The sequence below is a fragment of the Cajanus cajan genome, chromosome 1 (assembly GCF_000230855.2).
Source record: "Cajanus cajan strain Asha chromosome 1, NIPB_CcT2T_4, whole genome shotgun sequence".
NCBI classification, from domain to species: Eukaryota; Viridiplantae; Streptophyta; class Magnoliopsida; order Fabales; family Fabaceae; genus Cajanus; species Cajanus cajan.
This window is the reverse complement of record NC_138517.1, coordinates 30,940,124-30,965,985: the sequence shown is the minus strand read 5'-3', so window position 1 is coordinate 30,965,985 and position 25,862 is coordinate 30,940,124. Positions and strand designations below refer to the sequence as shown.

The window sequence follows — 25,862 nt, the reverse complement described above, 5'->3', positions numbered from 1 at the left end:
TTAATAAAATAATAATAATAATAATAATAATAATAAAATTAAAAAAAGACTACTATGTCCTCCCTTCCCTTCTCATAAAATAATATATTAATTAAAACATACCTCTTCCTTTTAATCAAATAACATAAGCACAATTATTAATAAAATACATTTCATAAAAGTTACCTATATATCACTAATCAAAATAATAATTATAAATCACGTCTCATAAATAAAATAATTCTCATATAATTATTTAAATATTATCAAAACTCTAAAGTAATTACATTAAATATCAAAATAATAATTACAAATCATGCTTTATAAAAAAATAATGCTCATATGAAGACTTAAATATATAGTACCGAAAATCCAAAAATTAATACATTAACATACTGAAATAATTTCTAAAATAATATTAATATAAGATATGAAAATTGGGGTGTAACATATATTATAATTTTCATTCATGTCAAATGATATATAATTTTCATTACTAAATAAATAAAATTTATACATATTATTATTGTTATAGGCATATGTTATCCATAACTTAATATATTAGAAAAAAGTTAATTAGAATTATTTATCCAGAGATTCTACAAAGTATAAGATTTGTATAGTTGAGAATGACTTAAAAGAATTAATTTTTACTACCTATATCAATAAGATACATCTACTTTTCGATATCTTATATCATAAGAACTCCACAATTAAGTGTACTTAATTTGGAGTAGTTTAGAGATAGGTGACCTTCTGGAAAGTTTCCCAAAAAGTGTGCGAGTGAGGACAAAGTATGTTGAAAAATCTTGTTTTGATTTGTGGGGTCAGCCGTTGATTCTAAAAGCGGACGGACATCTCAAAAAGGGTTATCCACGGAAGGTTCTGACCAATGAAGAGTTCTAACCAACAAGGGATTCTATGACAACATTTATTTATTTCAAGTGTTATCTAAATGGGTCATACGACAACATTTATTTAAAACAAGTGTTATTTAAAAAAGGGCTTATGATAACACGTTGTAAAATAAGTGTTGTCTAAAAGAGTCGTACAATAACATTTGTTTATTACAGATGTTATCTATTTATGTCCTACGATAGCAATTTTAGTGTGTTGTTAAAGGTAGACCCCTTTTAATAGCACAAGTATTCACAACTCATAAAAAGTATTGTTAAAGACCTTATTTAAATGTTGTTAAAGATCTTTTTTATAGTAAAATATCCACCGCATTGTAAATATGAGTTGTGGCACCCCTAGTCTGCCATAAAATTAATTGAATTTTGTTGTTTCAAAAAAAAAACTTGAAAGTGATGTTTAGTCCAACCAAAAAAAGAACAACATATCAAGAGAAATGAGAATACATCTCAAACATGTCATTATTAAGGACTCTATTAATAATAATAAAAAATCTAGTCTTAAAAAAAATCATTTTTATGTTTACTGATTTTTAGTATTTAAGAAGTAACGTGTTTTTCTAAATACAATAAACCGAATTTTTTTTACATGAAATTTTATATTAAAGTTCGTTAATATTGAAAAAAATATAATATTAAGAAATATTTTTATGATATGTTTGGTGATATCATAAGTGATTAGTCTCTTATTATATAGTGGAGTCTATTCATCCCACTGGCCACCCGACCTGCCATTGAAATTTATTGTTCCCTTATTATTAAAAACAAGAAATTGACACAATTAACTTTGATATTACAACATCATCTAATTAAAAATTTAACATCAATAATTCATAACAAACAAACTGTCATTGAACATTCATAGTTCTTTACAATCATGAAAATTAAAGTAGTAGGTCAGACATCTGACAAAGGAAGTATAAAATGTCACCGCTACTTATCTAATTAGAGGTACGATGAAGCACTCCGCGCAAAATAACTGGAAGAAGAAAACAATGGAAACAAAGCATCAATAACAAAAGCTAATTAAGGAAGTAAATTAAAAAAAAAATTAACTTAATTTTACCATAAAATATTTTCTTTTAAATGACTATTGTGAAGAGGTCAGTAAGTGACTATAGGTTTTGTCCTAATCGTTAATCTCAGTGGTTCTTAACTCTTATTTTAATGATCAAAATACTAAAAGTAATAATTGATATAGATTTTCACACTCCTCTATCTTCTTTTCCTTCACTCCATGTCCACCAAATATTTTACTTTTAATCAGTCTAGCACCCAAGTGGAGCTTGTCCAAAGGAAATGAGTTGGTTTTCTACTAAAATAAATTTCACTATAGCTAATGAAAGTTATTTATCTCTTAATATGGACAAATATTCCACTTCTATATGAACAGTACTTTAAAGTGTAGTTTTTTTATTCCATCTCCTTAACTTTTATTATTGTCATTAGCCAATTTTGAACTCCTACAATTTGTTAAGAACCTTATTTGACGTGATGAAGACTTTGAGGGAAGTTCCAAACCCAATATATTTCATTCTATAAAGTCCTAAAATCAGTAATAGGATATTTTATTAGTGATATGATATTCAAAATTAGTTGTACATTGATAACATTGGCAGTCTAAAGAAAAGAAAATGCCCCATGAATTCAAAGTTGCTCAACACTCACCATTATAGATTAACTTTCATTAAAACAAAATTAAGTGTACACATTTTCATCTTTTAGAGAAAGAACATGTAATTTTCAAACTACAGAGGAGGGTACGTAATATAATTTAAGTGTCCCAAGAACTTTAATTTACCAAGATAAAGTATGCAATTCTATCATCTTTCCTTTTTATCTTGCTTCTCAATAAGACGGGGAATCTCTCTCTTGGTCCCATTTTGTTTAACATTTTAGTAAAAATAAATTGAACCATTTTGATTGTTATTTAAAAATATTAATAGTGTATTAAATAGTTTTTCGATTATATTCTTAAATGATATATTATATAAATTTAAAATAATAACTACATTCTTAATTTTTGTACCAAAAACTTTAGATGAAGGTAGTAACATGACATACTGAGGAGAAATAGGCCACACAAATGTGTGGCTAAAGTACCAAAAAGAAAATTGACTACAGAAGTGACATTTATCGTTAATTTTAATATATATATATATATTGGGATTAATTTACTTCAAGAATAAGTTTACATACATTTATTTCATTCAATATCTCATATTTTACGTCAAATTTCAAGAATCCAACTATTAAATTTAAAGTTTTTAATACATAGATCAAGTCTCCAATTTTTTTTTTTAAATGAAAATGATTTAGTACTTCAATTCATTAATTTAAATTAACAGATAATCATAAAATCATTTTATACGTTGATTTGAGTTAATGAAAGGAATTATCATATGGTTTTTAAATTTTTTAAAAATTTGCAAACTTGATTTATGCATTAAGAACTTTAAATTCAACAGTTGAATTATTAAAATTTGATGTAGAACATAAGCTATTAAACAAAGTAAGTCTAAATAAACTTACTTTTAGAGTAAACGAATCTCTCATCATATATATGTATATGTATATAGATTCTCAATAGAAAGCCAAAGTAATGAGATGATTATTCACTTTCAAGAATTATCATATAAAGTTCTTTATCAAGCTAAATATATTAGATTTGAAAATTCATTCCTATATAAGGATAAACAACTTATAAGGTTATTAATTATTACCTTCCAAATAAACATATAAAAGGATTGTGTTTCTGCTTTGTTTTTGACATCCACGGACTTGGCATGATACCAAAGGATTGATGCCATAAAAGCATGTCCCAAACCCTAACACATTGAAAATGAGAACAAATTTTAAATTTTATTGAAATAACCAAAACATGTCACATTCACTATCCATCTATGTAACAATGTAATATAATTTGAAAATTTATGGATTTGCTCAAGCTTTCTCATATAATGCCACCTTCAAACAACAAATTTGACACCAATTATCATGACCATATTGATATAAAGGCAAGATACTATATGCAACAAAGGTTGACAATTTTCTTATTATATTACACTACATATTGTGTGTGAGTACTCTTTTAGACTTTAAATGACAATTGCATAAAAGTAGACAATTTCTAAATTTTGATAATTGACCTATATAATTGAACTTAATATTTCATAAACTTAATCTAAATCACATTTAAGTCCTTTAAACATGACACTTATAGAAATTGGTAAGATACTACAAAGAATATTCCAACACCATAATATGGATAATCTATAAAAGTAATTAAAACACCACCAGGATAAGTTTGCTCCAGAGGCAAAAGGATGTCGTTGCCATAAATAAAATGGCAGCTCCATAAGTCATTTCAAGTAGTGAAACACAAATCCAGAATACCTGAAAAATAAACATATTTAGGGGAAACCTAGATATAGGAGGTCACAACTAAATCCTAAAAGATGCTATATATATGAGAAGAACACACCTGTTTTTGACCCAAAAGTACTGCTAAAGATCGAATGCCAAACTTTTCATCTCCTTCAACGTCAGGTATATCCTTGATGAAAGTCCCCAAAAGGTATATTTTACTTTCACAATATGGACACATGCTTATTTTTAGAAAACATAAGATTTTATTCTTTTTACCTTGAAAAGTGCTACAACTACTGATGAGATGCTCAGGAATACTATAGTAAAGATCAATGATGTTGGATACGTAGTTGGCCTCTTGAATATATAGGTCTGCACATTTAATTTTACATATATATATATATATATATTAGAAAGAAAAAAAAAGGAACATTTGACTTAGTAGTCAAGGTAGCTCTATTATATAGAATACTAAGATATATCTTCTAGGAAATAAGTTATGTAAACTAATACTTCCTTTCGTTTTGAATATGAGCAAAGAAAAAACTAAATTAATTCACACTAACTAATTAAGAATATTAGTTATCATCATTTAATTTCAATAATATCAATTAAAAAAATAGCCTATTTTCTAAAATCCTTTGGAACTTGGTATTAAGAATAAAAAAATAATTGGAAATACAATATCAAATAAATGAAAAGATATTTTGGAGATGGTAACATTAAATAGAGTGAAATTAGTTGAGATTTTTTTTTTTATTTGAGATCAACAAACGTTTTCTGTTTATATTCGAAATTGAGGAGTACTCTTTAGCCAAAAGCCTAAAAATCCATGAATAAACTTGGATGAAAGATTTGTTGTTGCAATTATGTATTCCAACTATAATTTATGGATAATATCACCTGCATGTGAATAAATAATCCAAGGGGAGATATTATTCCTCGATCAATTACAAAGTTCATGGCTGTAAGTATTGAAGATCTCTTCCATCTTAATAGAGGCAACTGAGAAATTTCATAAACACAAATAAATGTAATCATTATCAAATAACATTTCAAAACTAAGAAATCCAAAAAGTTAAAATTCAAGTCAAATATTTGAAAAAGAAAACTAGTGTCACGTAGTTTGAATTCTCTAACCCTTCCTCTAACATACACAATTTGATAATGCCCAACGTAACTCTTTTGATATTGAAATGAACAAATTGTATAATGAATCCTAATAATCATGCCTTAAATTATATTAAGGGGAAAAGGTTTAAATGCCATCAAAATGAACTTACATTCATTGAATAAGCAGTTCCAAAAATAAGATGAGAGGTAATAATCCAAATTAATGGTGGTGAGCCTGCAATCCATCCAAGCACATAACTCTGATAAGGAGAATAAAATCATAAACCTTATTAAACCTTGTTAATGAAGCTTATCTTGAACAATATGTAACTTGAAAAAGTACATAAAAACTAAAATTATTACTATCATACTTTGTCATTAATTATTATATTCACCACTCAAACCATGTTGTGCTAGTTTAATTTCTAGGACATTGAAATAAGAAAATTATTATTTTGATGGAATGTTTTTGGGACAAGATTCCCTGTAAAGATATTAGATGATTTGATAGTCATTACATTAGTCAACTATAAAAAATGGGATATCTTTTCTAAAAATAAGGAAGATGATTAAATGAAATTGCTTTGAATTCTCAGTTTGTAGCGATCTCTAGCTAGGGAAACTCTTGTAATATCACCAAAGCCTAAACATAGAGAAAGAAACAATATTTTTTATGAAAAATTTTAAATTCACATACAATTTCAGATATTAAAAAGAATTTAAAAGGAATAAATGTAAATAATTATTCGTATTTGCATGTCTAAATTTATACCAAGTGATTGGGCAACAATAGAATAACGAATTGATTTCTTAAAATTAGTATAAAATAATTTATGTTAATAACAATGAAAATCAAGAATGAAACATGAATTACATCAAAGTTTCTAGAAAGGACAAATATAAATGTAATACCAAAATCAAACTTGATGCACCAATAATGGAAACAGTTCGACGAGCAAACTCCCCTGATGCCAGTGGAAGATGCGGCTTGTTTATCTGCAATTAGTACATGTGGCACAAATAAATATATTATTTCCTCAACAAATAGATTAGTACACAATTAAAGAAAAAAGTTACTTGTTTTTTTATTATATATATTACATGGCAGAATTTTTTGGGTATGCTTGATATACTAAGTAATAAGATTTATCAGTAATTTTATGTCAATTTTATATTTTAATTTTCTCAACAAGTTCATGAGTTGAAAGATATTAAATATTGTATTAAATGTCTCAACAACCAACAACCAGTTTACCTCTACAAAGAATACATGCGAAGGATGCTCAACTCAACTCAAAACATCCATTTCTTTTTAGTAATTACTATAAATAGCTTAAAAGACTTAGTTAAGATATACTTTATTTCTTTTGCAAAACATTCTTATTTAAGACTTATTTAATGTAGTATTTTAAATTAACGGATAATCATAAAAATATTTTATACATTGATTTAAATTAATGAAATGGTGTACCAAATAATTTTCAAATATATTAAAATTTTGTTGATTAAATATATGCATTAAATTTTTTTAATTTAATAGTTTGATTATTAAAATTTTATATAAAATATGAGTTATTGAGTAAAATAATTTTAGTTAGATTTACTCTTAGAGTAAGTGGATCTCTCCTCTATATATATAAGTTATCAATTTATCATTCTTATAACTTATAACATCCCAATTAGGTTAGCACCCGAAAAATTACATGTCCAACAAAGTATTATTGATAAAAATAGAATAAAACAAATAACAAAAACATGAGAAGGACAAAATCGAAGGCCATGAAAAAGAAAACTCTGAGAATCTATAGTTAGGAACACCAAACCTATTCTGAAGGACTGGGGCACGCCAACCATGGAATTGAAAGCACAAACCATTAATAGAGAATCACTTTCTAATAACCAAATCGTGGTCCAACCCTTTTGGGCAATGATCTCTATTGTAGTAATATCAACCAACAATTTCAAATTGAGAGAGTGCAAATTAGCAAGAGGTAAGGTAAAGCTTCCAATTAACAAACCTAGGTTTTTTATAAAGATACTTGCACAAACGAAGCCAAACTAGGAAAGCCCCTAGCAACTCCATCGGTATTTCATTTGATCAACCCAAAAAATTACTTCTTAAGGAGCCCAAGATGGGTGACAAAGAACATGAAAAACTTGGAGAATATCAAAATCATTCATGGAATTGAACATTGTGTTGTTTATATTATGGTGGACAGAGAGAATGGTCAAAGAGTCATTTATATCTAGCTTTATTTTGACTTTTCCAAATGAACCATAGTAGATTAACTGTCAAAGAGGCAATGACATCAACCTGCTTGCTTTGACAGAAATACAAGCCTGGACCAACAAAGGGAAATATATAAAATTTAATTGGCACTTTAACAAGTCTTCAAGCCAAGTCCAAAGTGTCCTCGCAAAAGAGCACTTTATAAATAGATGAGTGAAAGTCTCCCAAGCCATCCCACACTGGGAACAAACTCAGACAAAAATGCAATCATTAATTGTTCATTAAGTTATCATCAAAAGGAAATTTTCCATAGAAAAGCCACCAAACCAAGAAAGAGCGAGGCAGAGGAATGCAAGAAGGCCATATAGGTTATGCTAAGCCACAATATTGGATCTCGGCCTAAACATCCCTAAAAGATAGATTACTTAAAACATATGGATGCCAAACTGCACCATCCTCTTTCTAATAAAAAAGCAATAACAATATCTTGGATTAAACGAGCAACATTTGGAAAATCCTAAGAAAAGATTGAGGTATAGAATCCAAAACACTTGCATGAAGCTTAGAATGAAAACGAACAGGAAAGCCAATAAGGTAAATAATGGGCTAAGAGAACCATTTTTCAATCCAAAAATTAATAGAATAACCATCCCCAAGCTACAACATAGAATTGTAATCAACATGTGATAGAGAAGAACAACTTTTGTAAGACAAATAGAGGAAAGAATGTAGGAAATTATAGGTTGTCCATTGCGAAAGCATCTATGACGGAACATGGAAACACAATCACCATCAAAAGTAGTGAAATCCCAAGTTAATTTAAGCATACATGCTTCATTAATAGAATGAAAATCTTTAATGCAAATACCACCCTGAAAGATGGGCAAACAAATCTTCTTCCAACCCATAGTAACAAGCTTCTGATCATCATGTCCATATAAAATTACGCACCCATTTGGTTACTCGTTTCAACAAAGAGATAGACCACCAATAAACATGAAAAAAGCTTAATAGCATCCCCTGAATAGTAGATTTAACTTTTCACTTGGTCAATTTAATCTTGATTTTATCCACAATAGGTAGAAAGTGTGAACACTTGGGACGACCCTAAAGCAAAGGAACCCCAAGATATGTAAAGGGAAAGCTCCATGAAGAGAACCCCGAATAGATTTTAATAGCAGTGGCTCAAGTTAAAGATAAATGACCAGAATAAAAATGACATTTTGGAGAGACTAAAACATTTCCCAAAAGCCTCACCATATTCTTGAAAAAGAGACATCAAAGAAAGAAGAAAATGCTTGGTTTTACTACAAAAAAACATAATGTCATCAGCAAAAAGTACATGGTTAGAACCCAAGGAACCTCTCAGACCCTGAAATAATTGAAGTTATCCCTCAACACATCCTCAGCTAAGCAAAACAAAAATGGAGAGAGTGAATCTCCTTGATGAACAACCCTCTTACAAGAAGAAAATCCTATAGTTTCAAAGTCCTTCTGAATATCAAATTTAATAACAAGATTCTTCCAAAAGAATGACAAGGTTATATGTTGATGGCTTTAGAAGCTACACAAACACAATTCTTAATGCTACACTACTTAATGAAACCCCTATGTAGAGGCAAAATAATATTGGGAGCCACAAGGGCATATCTATCTACTATACTTTGGTAATAATCTTAAATTGGAAATTAGTTGAGGCAATTGGCTAAAATTCTCAATGGTATCCACTTCTGAGACTTTTGGTGCAAGAGTAATCAAATTAGAGTTTGTATTTGGTACAAGAGTAATCAAATTAGAGTTTGTATTTGGAAGAATCCAGTTCTCCATAAAAAAACAAATGGACAAACAAGAAAACATCATTTTCAACAACATCCCAATATCTCTAGAAGAAAAAGCCTCCAAATCCATCGGGGCCAACAACCCTATCTACATTCCTACTGGAAACAACCAACTGAACCTCTTCCTTATTAGAAACATTAGACAACATGACAATATCTTCTAGAGAACTAAGGAAGGAACAACCATGTCCACCAAACAATATAATAATATATGCGACACCTCTAAAAGATTATAAATTCATAAGATAAATGTTATTTATCTACTTTATAATTTACTTTAGGATTAAAAATAGAGTTAATCACCTATACATTGCCAGTGTAAAGTTTTTTTACACTGGCAACCAATTATATATTTTAATTGTGTCATGTTACTGTTAAAAGTAAATGTGTTTATAGTGACATGACACAATTAAAAGATATAATTGGTTGTCAGTGTAAAAAAAATTTTATACTGGTAATGTATAAGTAATTAACTCTTAAAAATAATGACTTCAGATTTTAGAAAGATGAAAGTCAAAAGACATTATAGGAATCAAAATCTAAATTTGTTCATTTTTTAAGGACCAAAAACAACATTCAAAATTTTAGAGGTTGAAAAACAAAGAATTTATTTTATAGAAACTAAAATCAAAACATGTTTATCTTACATTAACTAAAAATATATTTAAATTTCTTATATATTACTAGTGGGGTCAAGGTACTCTGTACCTCTATATTTTTTATAAAAAAATGTTTAAGAATTATTAATGTTTATTGAATCAATTAGTGTTATATTTAGCCTTCAAACCTTGAGATTTCAAGTTCAAGTCTCGAATTTGTAAGAATAGTTAATTTTTAATATTATTTTTTATTATTTAAAATTTTAAGAATAAAATAATTCAAAAATTGTGTAAAAAAAATAGGAAATATTTTTTATATATAGGTATAAATTTATGTTATAATATAGTTATTAACTTAAAAATTAATTCATTTAAAATATAAGTATATTAAATTTATAAAAAAAAAATGTGATTGGTTCCTCGTAGGTTTACCCAACCCCCCAAAAACCAAGTGAAAATAGAGATGAATTTTAAAAATATAAATTTGTCAGTATAAAATTCGAACTCATACCCACTCCACCTTATATGTAAAGGGAGATCAAAATCAGTTCGCTTTTTTCCATCCTTATATCAAATTTGTTGTGATTCAGAAGTTACCACACACATACACATGTTTCCATATTAGTAAGATATTGCCTGCTTTGCACCCAACCCTCCGATTTTGCTTTTAAATATCACCTAAAATTCCTCTCTACCAATGAAGACAATCGTGTGTATATAAACTCATATCCCTATGTCCATCCTATTGTTTGAATGATGTGAGACTTTGCTTGCATCCCAACAATTCTCCCTTCAAACAAAGGACCACGGTTTAACTCCTACAACGAAAACTATTGATTCACGAGTATTATCAGATGGTTCCATAGAGCTCATTCATGCTCTAAGTGCCTGCACTGTCGCTCCATCATGACCTCATGATAGCGAGACACACCTCCTAAGCCTCTATGTTACCAGAAATACTTTCTTCCACATGGACACACCGTTAATAAGACTTTCAACACAAGGAATTCCAAACTTGAATCCACCATCCAACCATTATACTTGATCAGACCATAGACTCTGATACCACTTGTTGTGGTCCGAGGATTACCACACATATACACATGTCTCCACATTGCTAAGATATATATTATCCGCTTTGGCCTCAGCCCTCACGGTTTTGCTTTTGGATACCCAAAATGTCTCTCTACCAATAGAGACAATCGTATGTATATAAACTATTATCCTCATATTCATCCTATTATTTAAATGATGTAGGATTTTACTTCCATCCCAACTTCTTCAAAAAATTCATGCAACAAGGCCACATATTAGGAACTTTATCTCCCCTTTCATTTGTTGCAAACAATTTGAATCCCAAAGACCTTCTAAAACGAGGTGAGATAACATTCTGATTCACCCAATGCTCTCCAATAAACAAGAGGTTAGGTTTGAGTTTGGCATAAATATGCATAAGAAAAATGAGTTGGCTCTCATCAAACGCAAAACTGCCTTTTTCTGCCCGAGCACGGGTTTAGGGTTGATGAACTGCTATCGTCGCTGCATTTTTAGTTAGCCTAAGCATCTTTTCTTGATACTTAGATAGAACAAAAGTGAATTTTGGTTACTCATCCTTATTCTGTGCCTGTTCTCACAGTAGATGCAAGTGAAGTGTCATTCATATCGACTCCAACACCCACTAAAGTAACTCTACAAATTTTATCCTCATATACTCGATGAAGGCCAAGAAATTTGTTGGGCAGCGTTAGCTTCAACAAGAAAGAACCAGGGGATGATCGTGATCACCAAGGAAAATCCATTTAAATTACTCATAGCTACCTATTTAACTATCTAAATCGAATCTATATATTACGGATTTTATCTGTACACGAACATTTTTTTTTTCCACCCAAGGTTCGTCTGGTGACCAAGTTGGGATTTAATTAACATAAAGTTAGATAAAATATTCAAATGAAATTACACAGTATTCAAAAATGAAACCAAAAATATTTTGAAATTTACATTTTCAAAATAAATCATATCAATATAAAAAAAATTACTTGTCTCAATAACTCTTTTAATATATTAAACTTTAATGACCCAATGGTTAATTTTTTATATATTATTTCAAAAACTAAACACACAAATTAGATAAATTGAAGATTTGTAGTTAGGTAATGCTATAATTGACTCATATTTATATTTTAAAAATATTAAACAATAAATAAAATTTATTTATTATTTCAGGTTTAAAAATATTAAGCAATAAATAAAATTTATAAAAGAAATTACAGGTTTCAAAATATTAAGCAAAAGTGAGTAGTATAAGCTCAATTTTGAATGTGAACTAATTTCAATATAAAAATACACCAAGTTTAATCTTCAAAACTCAAAATTGGTCTGAGTTAAGTATACCTATATACAAAAGTCCAAAAGAGGAAAAAAAAATCATGAACTATAAGCATGTTATTCATTTCTAGTAAGTTTAATACCTTGTCTATTTCAAAGTCAGACAACTGATTCACGCTTACTTTGTATACGTGCATGGGATAGAAAACTGCCAAGGCCTGAAATAGAATTAATGATTCACAAATATTAATTAATGATGTTAGGTAGAGGCAAATGGCTTATGCTGGACATTTTCAAATAACCAACAAATTTGAGTCCCCACCTTCAACAAACCAATAAAAAATATTGGAGAAATATCTGATAATTTCTCGACTGCAAGGAGAGATACAGAAGTTATGTTCAGTACCTGTACACACGAAAAATAATTAAGTAAATCATTCTAAAAGATTCAGAATGTAACAGTTTTTTTTTTCCCCCTAAAATCGGAATAAGTAAATAGTTCTAATTTTTTCCCCTAAAATTAGGTATAGGTTCATACAAAAGAATTAGATTAATATTATATAAAAGATTAATGCAAGAAACAAGGTTTGACTTAACTGTAAAAATCGTTGCGTACGGCCTACTAAATTTGTAAAAAGCATACAAGAAATCTTTGGTAGAGCCCCAAAAGCTTTTTGGATTGGCAATTTGAGGTTCAGATTCAAATGATTCTCCTGCATTCACAACAAAACTTCTAGCACATTCTTGACTTGAGGATCCTACCTCAATGCATCTATAATGATGTTTCATATGATGTTGTTGTTGACGCCTCTCAATGTTATATTCATTATGGATTTTCTGAGTTTTACACCATGAAGCTTTAGTTACGTAACAACCTATAATATCAAATAAGGAACGTTAGTAGCAGTGAGATTGGAAAGAGATTTTTTATTATTATTTACTTTTAGGATAAATATAAAGAGTAAACCATCAATTTCATTCTTGAAGTAGTATCATTCTATTTTCCAAATGATTTCTGAACTAATTTTTTTTAATATATATATATATATATATATATATATATATATATAAGTATTTCTAGAACTATCAGAAATCATATATTAAATAATTCCTAAATATTTAAAAAAATGAAGAAAAAAAGGTCTTCAAATTGATCTCTGTACTATCCGTACTACGTAACCGAGCTCCGAGCTCGGCACCATAACGCAAGCCGACCTCGGACGCGCACCGCGTGACATCAACTCGGCATTTAAGTGAATCATAACTGATTCCTGAGGATCTCGCCCTAGACGAGGTCCGTTATCTAATCATATTACATCTCATCTCAGGCCCAAGGCCCAAAACAACCCTAAATCACACCAAGGTACGTGCATTACATATACGAGACTAATACTCACACAAAGACTAACTTTAGCATCGGAGTCTCTTTTGCAGGTACCACCCCCATCTTGGAGCATCAAGCGTACCAACAAAGAAGGCTCGTCGATCTTACCTGGCAGATCAGCTCTACAGCAGATTTCCGGTAAGAACATTTGGCGCCCACCGCGGGGCCGATAAAGACAGCTCTTATCGGCCACCTGTATGGTTTTCACTAGAAGCCATAGTAGACGCACAACAGACGACGCAAACCACGCAACCACCATGGATAACGAAGCAGCGTTGAGGAGACTAATCGATCAGGTCGAACAGATGCGGCAACAACACGATGCTGACCTGCGCAATATGCGTGCTCAGCACGAAACTGACCTAGCGGCGATGAGAACCGTCAATGAAGCGGACCTAGCGGCATTACGCGCCGAGAACGAGCGCATTCGCGCCCAACTCCCTCGACGCCCCTCTGATCACTCTCCTCACGAGAGCAACATCCATGAAGACGAGGCACACTCGGCCTCTCAATCCCGGACCGCGACTAGGGCACCGACCTCACGACCTGCCACGCACCGATCTCACGTATCGACGCACAAGTCGGGCCCAGACGCCAGCAGGGCACCCACTCATGCCACAGAAGGCCAAGAAACCTTCCGTCGACATCCTTTCGTGGACGGCATCATGGAGACCCCACTCCCCCGTGGATGGAAACCTCTCCACCTCGACCGCTATGACGGCACGACGGCCCCGATGAGCACATTGACCTGTACACAACCCAGGTAAACCTCTACACTAACAGTGACGCTATCCTGTGTAGGGTTTTTCCGACCTCGCTCAAAGGACCGCACTCCACTGGTACACTCAGCTACTCGCCGGATCCATCGACAGTTTCAGCACCCTGGTCTGGCGATTCATGGCGCAATACGCCACAAGCCGACCTCATCACACAACCTCGACCGCTTTGGCCAACCTCAGGCAGAATGACGATGAACCTCTACGAACCTTCATGGAACGCTTCTCTAGCATCTCGGTGCGGATCCAAAACTTGAACCTTGAGGTCGCCCTGCACTCCATGCTCATGGCCCTAAAAGCTGGCCCCTTCGTCGACAGCCTATGCCGAACCCCTCCCCCCCCCCCCCCGTGATATGGACGAGCTCCGCGCTCGCGCGGCCGGGTACATCCAGATGGAGGAACACTCCGCTTTCCGTGACCAGGTTCGCGAAAAAGGTCCAGCAAAATCAGAACAAGGGCATAAGGACAAAATAAAAGTCAACAACGACAGCCAGTTCAAAAAGTCAACTAGGGCAAACAGAGGAGGGAGATACGACTTCTACACTCCCCTAAACGCACCTAGAGTCCACATCCTGGAGGAAGCCAGCAATAGCAACCTGCTCGCCCTTCCACCACCAGGCCACACTCCCAACAGCGCCGACAAGTCCAAGCACTACCGGTACCACAGGAACCATGGTCACACCACGGAGGAGTGTCGCACACTCAGGGATCGTGTCGAAGAACTCATTCAGGCAGGCCACCTCGGCCAGTACGTCCAGCGACAGCAGGGTAACCGAGGCGGCTACAGCGGCCGGGGACGAGGTAGAGGCCGTGGTTCGGGAGCTCGCACTGACCCACACCCGGGTCCCCAACAAAATACTAGCGGCGTAGTGCAAGCCGAGATAAGCCAAGAGACAGAGTCGGCTCCCTTACGGGGAGTAATCAACACAATTGCGGGTGGCTTTGCGGGGGGAGGCGCCAGCAGCTCGGTTCGAAGAAGACACCTACGAAGCATCAACTGCGTCCACTCCACCACCTCGGCCCCGCACCAAAGCTCACCGCCGATCTCTTTTTCTGACGAGGACTACGCTGGTGTCAGCCCTAACCAAGATGACCCCATGGTCATCGTCATAGAAATAGCCAACTGGGAGGTGCAAAAAGCACTCATCGACCAAGGGAGCTCGGCCGACGTCCTGTACTGGCCAACGTTCCTAAAGCTAGACGTCCCCCACTCTCTCATACAACCTCACACTGAGCCCCTAGTCGGCTTCGCAGGAGAGCGAGTTCACACTCGAGGGTACGTAGACTTACTGACAACTTTCGGAACACCACCGGATACAAGGCGGGTCATGGTACGATACCTCCTCGTGGAAGCCAACACTTCCTACAACATCATCATCGGAAGGCCCACCTTAAACCAACTCGGAGCGGTAGTGTCAACCCCACACCTCACCATGAAGTTCCCGGGCAAGGACGGTAAAATCATCTCCGTCAAGGCTAATCAGAAAACGGCTCGGCAATGCTATGCCGAGAGTCTGAAGGTCTCCTCGTCCAGCAAGCAAAGCAAGGAGGATCCCTCCACCGCAGCTTCTTAAGTTTCGTTTCTTTTTTCAGTATTGAACAAAGTTGTGCACTCTTTTCCCACCCCAGTCGTTGACTGTGAGGGTTTTTAACGAGGCACACAGGCATAATAAATAAAATTACTCATTTTGCTCAACCCATACTCTTATCTTTCTGCTTATATAAAGGACGAAAACGAACCTTAAACGCGCAAATGCAAATTCCGAGGTCGAATACAAACCTCAACACTCTCGCTAAAGGTCGAGTTCGACCCGTAATTAAATAGTCCATCTAAAATCTAAGGTCGAATTCGAACCTCGGTTTATTAAGGTCAAGTATGAACCTTCATTAAAATCTACAGTCGAATTCGAACCTCGGTTTATTAAGGTCAAGTATAAACCTTCACGAAAATCTAAAGGTCGAATTCGAACCTCGGCTTATTAAGGTCAAGTTTGAACCTTCATTAAAATCTATGGTCGAATTCGAACCTCGGCTTATTAAGGTCAAGTCCGAACCTTCATTAAAATCTACGGTCGAATTCGAACCTCGGTTTATTAAGGTCAAGTATGAACCTTCACGAAAATCTAAGGTCGAATTCGAACCTCGATTTATTAAGGCCAAGTCTGAACCTTCATTAAAATCTAAGGTCAAATTCGAACCTCGGTTTATTAAGGTCAAGTCTGAACCTTCATTAAAATCTAAAGTCGAATCCGAACCACATAATCCGAGGTCGAATACGAATTTCGGCACTCTCGTTAACGGTCGAGTTCGAACCTTAATCAAATCATTTCACTCAAAATTTAGGTCGAGTACGCACCTCAGCTCAATCGTTTCAAATTGGAGGTCAAACTTGAACCTTCACGAAAATCTAAAGTCGAGTTCGAACCTCGCACTACCAAGGTCAAATCCGCACCCTCATGAAAGTTTCAGAAAACAAACATCAGAATGCATACACAACGGAAATCGAGCACAAGCGCAACTCAATCGTTTTCCCTCAAAGTTGAGGTCGAGTTCCACCCCCAAAACCCCCACCTATGATCGGATACAAACCTAACATATTAATCTAACGACGAGTGCGAACTCTCAATGGGTCACTCAAACTTAGACCGAGGGACATCAAACATATGTCTCAAAGCACGCAAGTATCGAAAATCAGACGAAGTCGCAGATGAAGAAAAACACATACATCCATAGAAGCAAAGTTTCCAAGGTTCAATACATCAAGTCAAGAAAAGGAAAACATAAAGCAAAAAAGAAAACAAGAATGGCCTAGGCTGAGGCATTTCCACTCGAACTGTCATCGACATCATCCTCCTGGACCAGCCTCCCAAAGCGGACGACCTTTTCCACATGCAAGGAGGAGAAGTCGAACCCGGGAGCCAGGAGACGTGCCTGACGAGTAGCCTTTTGAAAGCCCCTCTTGTGCTCCATCACAATGGAGCGTTCGACCTCCGCGAGCCTCTTCTTCGTGGCCGCTTTCCCCGCCGCTAGCTCCGCGAGCTCCGCCTTCAAGGTGGCAATCTCATCCTCACGGCCACCAAGAATGACCTCGCTACGGAGGCGCTCCTCAGCCGCCGCCGCCAACTCCCCCTTAAGAGAGGTCACAACGTCCTCCAAAGCCCGCACTTGGTTGCGAGAAGACGTCACCTCATCCTCCAAAGAGCGAGCGCGACCCCGAGAGAAGGCGACGAGCTCTTGCAACTCCCCCACTTGGGAAGCATAAGCCTCGTTGGATCGTAAAGCGATCTCAAGAGACTTCTGCACCCTTGTAAGATCGCTCCGCGCAGACCGAAGCTCCACCTCCTGCCGCCTCGCCTCACCTACAGCAACACTGAGATCCTTGTTCTCCTCCCTCAGGATCTTATTCGCATCCTTCCAGGGTTGAAGTCGGCCCCTCAGCTTAGCCAGCTCCTCTTGCTGCTTGGCCAGGTCCTCCTGCTGCTTGACCCACCTCGGCTTCCAGTGGCCTAGGATGCCCACAGCTCTCTACAGCAGGACCTAAGCAGCATCGAAACTATCTTCGGGGCCGACCTCCTCTATCAGCCCCTGGTCCTCGGAGCTCAACGAACCCTAAGGGAAGAACTTCTCAGCGGTCACCCCCGCGCTCCACAGGGAGTCCAGGTCGGCCGAAGCGCTCACATGGTCGAGCCGCACCTTTGAGAGGGCCCCCCCGAAGCGATGGGCCAAGTATCAGCTCCGGGAAACCCCCTGTGACGAGCCAGACGGCGGTGCCGAAGCCGCAGCGGGGGACGAGGGAACCTCCGACCTCGCCTGCGGAAACCAGCCCCATGTCAAAAAAAAAAGGGATAAGATGACAAATAGGAAACCACGAAAGTCAGGGAATATGACTTACCTCAGCAGTAGGAGCAACCTGCTCGGTGGCCGGAACCGCCACCTCGGCAGCTGGGACGACCCGCCCAGCAACCTCCGTTGCCGCCTCAGTGGTATCTCCCTCCTGCGACAGACGGCCCCAGGTCAGAACACAGAAAAACACAATAGGTTACGTTACAAAAGCAACAGTAACAGGTTTCTCACCACCTCGGAAGCCTGGGTGACCTGCTCAGTGGCCGGAATAGCCACCTTGGCAGCCCGAACCACCTCCTCAAAAGCCACCTGAGGGGCCTCCTTGGGAGGTGGACTCTCAGTAAGGTCCACCGCACTCGCATCAGCGGCCGTGGAGGTCACCTCCTCGGCGTCCGCAGGGTCAGAGGTCCCCCCGACCTCCTTCGCTCCCCTTTTCCTCTTTCGGATGACCTTTAGAGGGGGAACATCCTCCTCTTGAGGCTCGGGGACCTCGAGTTCTGTGACATTGTAGCGATGTTTGAGCTCGCGCCACAAATTCTTCCCCATGATACCTACAGACAAGAAGCAAAACACATCAGCAAAAGAAAGCTACACAAACCCTAAGCCACCGAAAAATAAAATACTCACTCTCCAAACCCCTCTCCCTGTATGCCGAGTTCGCAAGCGACAGAACGAGCTTGCAATCCAGTGGGCGAGGAAGTGCAGCGAGGTTGTCGATAGCGGCCACCTCCGAGGCCGTCAGTTTCACCTGGCCTACCCCATGAAACCTAGACGGTTTGGGGCACCAGTAAAAAGGAAATTTTGGCAGCCCGCCGAAATAAAACGCCCCATCCTCCAAAGGGTCAACATTCACAAGAGCAACCCGGAAAAACTCTTGCTTGAAATTTTTATATGACTGGGAGTAGAGGGTAAACAAACCCCCATCCCTACTCCTATTCAAGGACAGAATGCCATATGGCGGAACGCCTAACTTCAACTGATAAAAATGAAGAAAGACGGGAAGGGATACCTCTATCCCTAAAACTGTACACAGGACTTGAAAAGCCCTCAAGAAACCCCAACTATTGGGGTGCAACTGGCAAGGAGCCGCGTTGACATGGTTCAAAAAATCACACTCAAACTGAGTGAAAGGAAGACAGACGCCTAAATCCCTAAAGAAACAATAGTACATATAGAAATGGGGAGAATCGGTAGATTTCCCCATGTACACACCCTCACCAGCCTGACAGGGTTCAAGCCGGATCATTCGGGAGATAGAAGGGTCGCAAACCCTGCATGACCTGGCGATCCTATTGACCTCAAGAAAGGTCCGAAAGACACTTTGGATGCCCCCCACCTCGCACTTGACCCAGTCATAGCCAAGAATGCCCGGCTCCGGGCCCCGGGGCGGATCCCTTTTTTCGGCGGTGGCTTTCCCGGTAGCCACCGCCTTACCACGCGCCTTGCCCCGAGAAGGCGCAGAAGAACCGGCGCTACTTCCCCCAACCATGAAAAAGACAAGAAAAACTTGAAGAAGGTTGGGGAAGAAGGAAAAAGAAGACTGTAGAAAGGAAGTACCTGGTACTCTCCCTCAGAAATTAACCCTAACAGTGACTGGGTTAGCGGAAACGACGGCGAAAACGGAGAAAACGGAGACGGAAGATGAGCATAAAAACGAGAGGAACAGCGTACGCAAGAAGCTGAAAAAGTGAAAAGTGAGCAAAGTGAGAAGCGAAGAGGCGCATACGAGAGAAAAGAAAAGTTTTCTCCCAAAATTCTAAACGGCCATGCCACGTGTCAACCTAAGGGCACGCCTGACAACGCAATTAATCACAAATTCATCATTATGTAACCGTCATTTCCCATGACACGCCACTCGCACGTTTCCGGGAAATGAACAGTCGCGACACATGTCACCACAACGAGCAAACGTACGCGAGAGGTCACCTCCTCCCAGCGAGCTCGGCCTTAACTCCTCGACCTACGGTCTTCGGAGCTCGGGGGGCTAGTGCACTACTCGAACCTTGATATGCCAAGGTCGAGTCCGAACCTGGAGATCACATTTTCTTAACCAAGGTCGAGTCCGAACCTTGATACACCAAGGTCGAGTCCGAACCTTGAGATCACATTTTCTTAACCAAGGTCGAGTCCGAACCTTGATATGCCAAGGTCGAGTCCAAACCTTGATATGCCAAGGTCGAGTCTGAACCTTGAGATCACATTTTCTTAACCAAGGTCGAGTCCGAACCTTGATATGCCAAGGTCGAGTCCGAACCTTGAGATCACATTTTCTTAACCAAGGTCAAGCTCGAAGCCTCAAACAAAAAATTTGGGAGCTCCTCAGAAGCCCCTTCGCTCTTACATCACTCGGTGCTTGGGGGGCAAGTGTACCGGCCAGCCAAGTTGCCGACTTGTCCTTCACCAATCTATTGACTCAATCAAAGGTTTACCAGCCTGACCGAGCAGTAAATTCACCATTACCGAGCCCCTTAGCTCGGCCATGAAATATGGACATCGGAATGCGACATCGGCCCAAAGAGGCCACGTCATCAATCAGATAAAAATACAATTTTGTTACCACGCCGCTTGCACGTTCCCGAGAACGAGGCGGCAGTTGCAACATATGGCATATTGATAGGCAAGCATGCGCGAAAGGCCATTGCTCCTTGACGAGCTCGGTCTTAACTCCTCGACCTGCGGTCTTCGGAGCTCGGGGGGCTAGTGTACTATCTGTACTGCATAACCGAGCTCTGAGCTCGGCACCATAACGCAAGCCGACCTCGGACGCGCACCGCGTGAGATCAGCTCGGCATTTAAGTGAATCATAACTGATTCCCGAGGATCTCGCCCCAGACGAGGTCCGTTATCTAATCATATTACATCTCATCTCAGGCCCAAGGCCCAAAGCAACCCTAAATCACACCAACGTACGTGCATTACATATACGAGACTAATACTCACACAAAGACTAACTTTAGCATCAGAGTCTCTTTTGCAGGTACCACCCCCATCTTGGAGCATCAAGCGTACCAACAAAGGAGGCTCACCGATCTTACCTGGCAAATCAGCTCTACAGCAGATTTCCGGTAAGAACAATCTCTAATTTTTTTTCTTTCCAAATTACATTATGTTAGGAATTAAAATGATAGTTTCTTTATATTAACAACCATTTAGAAAAGAGAACAATATTTGGAGGACAAATTTAATAGTTTATTAAAAAATAAAACATATGTAGCAAAATTTAGTAAGAAAATTATTATAACATTTAAATGATTTCTATTGTTCATATTCTTGGAAAGAGCACAAACAAAATCACTAATTGCTTATTTATATATACAAATCTTGTTTGCAATACATTGACAAGTATGAGACAATTAATTAAGAGTCTTTTTCCAATAAGTATTTTTATAATCATTTATAAGAGAAGAAAATATAAAATAATTTTTTCCATAAATTAAAATTATGGATAAACTAATCTTTAAAAATTCTTTCATATTAGTGTTTTAAAAAAATTTAACTTATACATTGACTTATGTTGATTTTGTTATAAATTTGTAATTTTCTTTTGTTGAATATATATTATGTATAATATGTATGCATTTTTAATTTCATATGGTTATATTTATTTATTTATAACAGTTTTTTTTTATTTGAACATAAAATATTTCTTTTTTATTCTTTTGTAATTTTTTTGTGGTATGCAGGCTAGCTCGCTGACCCGCTAGCCCGTCCTTAGGCGGGGCGGGCTAGCTATCCCAACACGTTTTCTATTGGCAGCCCGGCCCGTTTTGGGCATGCCATTGGCGGGCTGAACTAAAACGGGCCGAGCTGGCACTTTTTGCCACCCCTACTTGAGTTAGGGCCAAATGTGGTGCAACAGAGTCAATATTTCTTTTACATGCAATTTTGAATTTAATTTTCAATCTATGAATATAGAAAAATAAAATAAAAATGTTAGTTTGATATATTGACATGCTAAAAAATATTAATAATGAAAAAGGAATCTAAAAATAAAATAACAATACATATTTACATATAACATTATAATTTTTTTTATAAAATATGAAATATAATAAAAATAAGGAAAAATACTCCATCAATAACATTTTAAAAAGTATAAACTAAATAGTTATCAATACTTCATAAAATAAAAATAAATTCTAAGAGCAAATTTTCATTTTATTTATTATTTTTTACAAAAGCAACAACTAACACACACATAATGGAAAAAAAAAAAAAAAAAAAAAAACTTTGATGTATTTTCTATTCACCCTTCTAAAGGTATAAGTGATCACGGTAATTCACAAACCCAAATTGATCCAAATTGATTCAATGATTTAGAATAGAGTTTTTTAGTGTTTAGATTAGATTCTACCCAATCAAAATAAGACACCATACATATTAGGTTACGAATTTTGTACTTTTGACACGTGTCCCAATCTAATCATATATAATCTATACTATTACTTAAGAGGATTGCTCCATTTGGTATTCATATATTTTTGGACAATTTTACCCTAAACTTTTATAAATTACAAAATTATTATTACTATTTTTTATAAATTTCATTCTATAACTGCCAAAATTTTTAATAACTACCCACTATTATATAATTTTAAAAAAAATAATTCACGAAAGTATGGAGTGTCTTTTGTATGCTACTAGTAGTAGAAGTAGTAGTAGTAGTAGTAGTAGTAATAATAATAATAATAATAATAATAATAATAATAATAATAATAATAATAATAATAATAATAATAATAGTAATAATAATAATATAATAAATATAATAATATAGTAATAATAATAATATAGTATTTGGATGATCATTGCTTAGGATAATACTCTTTGTTAATCTTGTTCAATAATGAGTTTTGTGTTTTTGGGTTAAAAGCATTGTAACAATATAATATACTTATTTGATTTTTTATATATATTAATGTTAGTTGTTTGAGTTGATAATAATGTAGCGAAATAAATAAACTTATTTTAGAATTTAATTTCTATCATTATTTATTTTATACCTTGTTAACATTACATTTGCAATAAGACTAAATAAATTTAATTATATACACTTAATTGATTCAATACAATCCAACCCACTCACAATCAAGTTGAATTAAGCTAAATTTCAAAAAAAAATATTACACAAACTTGACTCAATTTAATCTATTAAACTTTAATTAAATCAAATATCAGATTCATTCAAACTCAATTCAATTCAAACTCGATTCAACACAACCTGGCTTGAACCCCCACACCCTTCCCTTCAATACACCCATTTATATGCTTTTTCTCAGATCACAAGGTTCCTCAACAATAAAATTATCAGCATGCACACCATGAAGCCATAAAATAATATAGCATTTTTCACATCAATTTTTTTTTAGAAAAATGCATAAACAACATAAATTTGCAGTAATATTGCTGAAATAAAATGGACGAATTTGGAAGGCTTACCAGCGGTGAGGGAAGAAGCTAAAGAGAAAGAGCCAAGAAGCATAGAAGCCATTATCCACGCTAACTTTTCACCGAGCTTGTGTGTCACTCAGTTTCGCCAAATATATATATATAAAGAAACTATGTAACGTGAACCTTTTAAATATCTGAATTTGAAAGTCAAATGCTAATTAATATTATAGTTGTAGACAGTCACCAAAACACAATTATACCTTCTATTTAATTACAACCTACATTTCTATATAATAGTCATGTAAATTTATGATAAATAATTTTCATTGTAGTATAAAATTATTTATTTTATTAATAATTGGTTTTAAAATATTAATATTTAATTTATAAATAATTATGATAAAAAAAAATCAAATTAGATAAGTTGTTGAAAGAATCTCAACAAACTCTCTTGTTAAAGGAAAGTTTCTAAAATTACTTTCTGGTAAGATAATAATTATTGTTTAATATATGAGTTGATTAATTTAAAATTTAATGATACTCTTTAATATGTAATTAAAAACATAAAAAATCATTCAAACATAATAATCATCCAATTCACAATCAACTTGTCCATGTAAAACATGAACTATTATTTTGCGCGAGAAAGTTTTTAAGAATTTTTTAACTTTATATCTAATTTAATTTTTGTTTATCATCATTAATTATGAAATAAATTTTAATATTTTAAAATAATGATCAAAATTCAAAAATAAATTTGTGTTACAATATAATTTATTTATTATAAATATAAATACTATTTATATATTTAAAATATTTATTTATTTAAATCTAATTGTAATTTATATATTTATATATAATATTTATTTATATACATAATTTAATTTAAATTTTAGTTATGTATAATAAATATTTAATTTGTGTATTGCACTTACTAAAAATACTAGTGTAATGTAAACTACTATCAAGACTAATCATTAAATATTATATATATATATATATATATATATATATATATATATTAATCGTTAATACGTAATTAAAACAATAAGTACAATCAAATATAAATTAATATCATTTTCTTTTATTTTAACACCTTCTCTTGTAATTCTACACAAATTTTGGTTATTCCTTTTGATTCTATACATAAATCAAGAAAAAGCATGTAATTAGTTAAGCTTTGTTTAGGAGGGGGAGGAATAGAAGGAATGAGAATAGATGAGAATTGGTTTAATAAGAAATATGTAAGAAATAAAATAGAATAAAGTAAAATTTGTAATTGTTTGGTAAAATAGAATTATGTGAGAAATAGAGTTAAAATATTTTTTAAATTAATTTATATTAAATAAAATAAAATACTAAATTAATAAATTTTAAAATATTTAATATTTTATTATTATTATTTTGTTTATCTATTATTATTATATTTACATTGTTTAGCTTTATATTTAAATTATTTATTTTAAATTGATAAAAATCATATAAATATATTAGGTAGTTATAGATTAATGTTATATATATAATAAATAAAAATTATATTCATTATTTATTATTATTATTATACATAAAAATAATAATAAAAAGTTCCAAATACAACTAAAAATAATAAATTAAAATTTTTAACAAAAAATAAAAATAAAATATGAAAAACATCGAGAAAAAGTATAAAATTTAAAAGGCTTATGCTTTTAGTCCCTCAAATTTAAGACAAATTTGTTTTTGGTCCCTCAAATTTAAAATTGTTGTTTTTAGTCTCTATAATTTTCAAAAATTTTATTTTAGTCATTTAGGTCACCAATAACATATTTGAAAGTGACTAATTAAGACGGTTATGCAATATCAACCTGATTAAATGTGATATTTTCACTAATAAAAACATCAATAGGTAGATTTTATGCAATAATATTTGATAAATTTCTTAACAAAATTTGAATATAAGGACTAAAATAAGATTTTTTGAAATTACAGGGACTAAAAACAACAATTAAATTTGAGAGATAAAAAAAAATTTACTTTAAATTTGAAAGACTAAAAACATATTTAAGTCAATTTAAAACTATGAAAGAAAAAGAAATGAAAAAAAGGCATAAACCATATC

General features: G+C 34.5%; 2 protein-coding genes across 3 annotated transcripts; both read right to left on the bottom strand.

Annotated features, from left to right (window-relative positions):
• Positions 1–1,679: 1,679 nt before the first annotated feature.
• Positions 1,680–23,942, bottom strand: LOC109806005 (naringenin 8-dimethylallyltransferase 1, chloroplastic-like). Of its 2 annotated transcripts, XM_083077731.1 has the most exons (12): positions 23,813–23,942; positions 12,968–13,245; positions 12,693–12,776; positions 12,514–12,588; positions 6,288–6,371; positions 5,546–5,635; positions 5,166–5,267; positions 4,539–4,634; positions 4,378–4,449; positions 4,191–4,289; positions 3,617–3,721; positions 1,680–1,872 (listed from the first exon to the last, which is right to left on the bottom strand). In XM_083077731.1, the coding sequence occupies exons 1-12, from the start codon at positions 23,862–23,864 to the stop codon at positions 1,831–1,833; spliced, it is 1,179 nt and encodes a 392-aa protein (XP_082933857.1). In that variant the 5' UTR covers positions 23,865–23,942; the 3' UTR covers positions 1,680–1,830. The 2 variants fall into 2 exon arrangements, with proteins under 2 accessions (XP_082933857.1, XP_082933858.1); XM_083077732.1 differs by lacking the exon at positions 4,191–4,289.
• LOC109793896 (uncharacterized) lies at positions 17,239–22,367 on the bottom strand. The gene is made up of 4 exons (XM_083077728.1): positions 19,001–22,367; positions 18,605–18,924; positions 18,423–18,524; positions 17,239–18,340 (listed from the first exon to the last, which is right to left on the bottom strand). Exons 1-4 carry the CDS (start codon positions 19,860–19,862, stop codon positions 18,260–18,262), a joined length of 1,365 nt encoding a protein of 454 aa, XP_082933854.1. The 5' UTR covers positions 19,863–22,367; the 3' UTR covers positions 17,239–18,259.
• Positions 23,943–25,862: the final 1,920 nt, after the last annotated feature.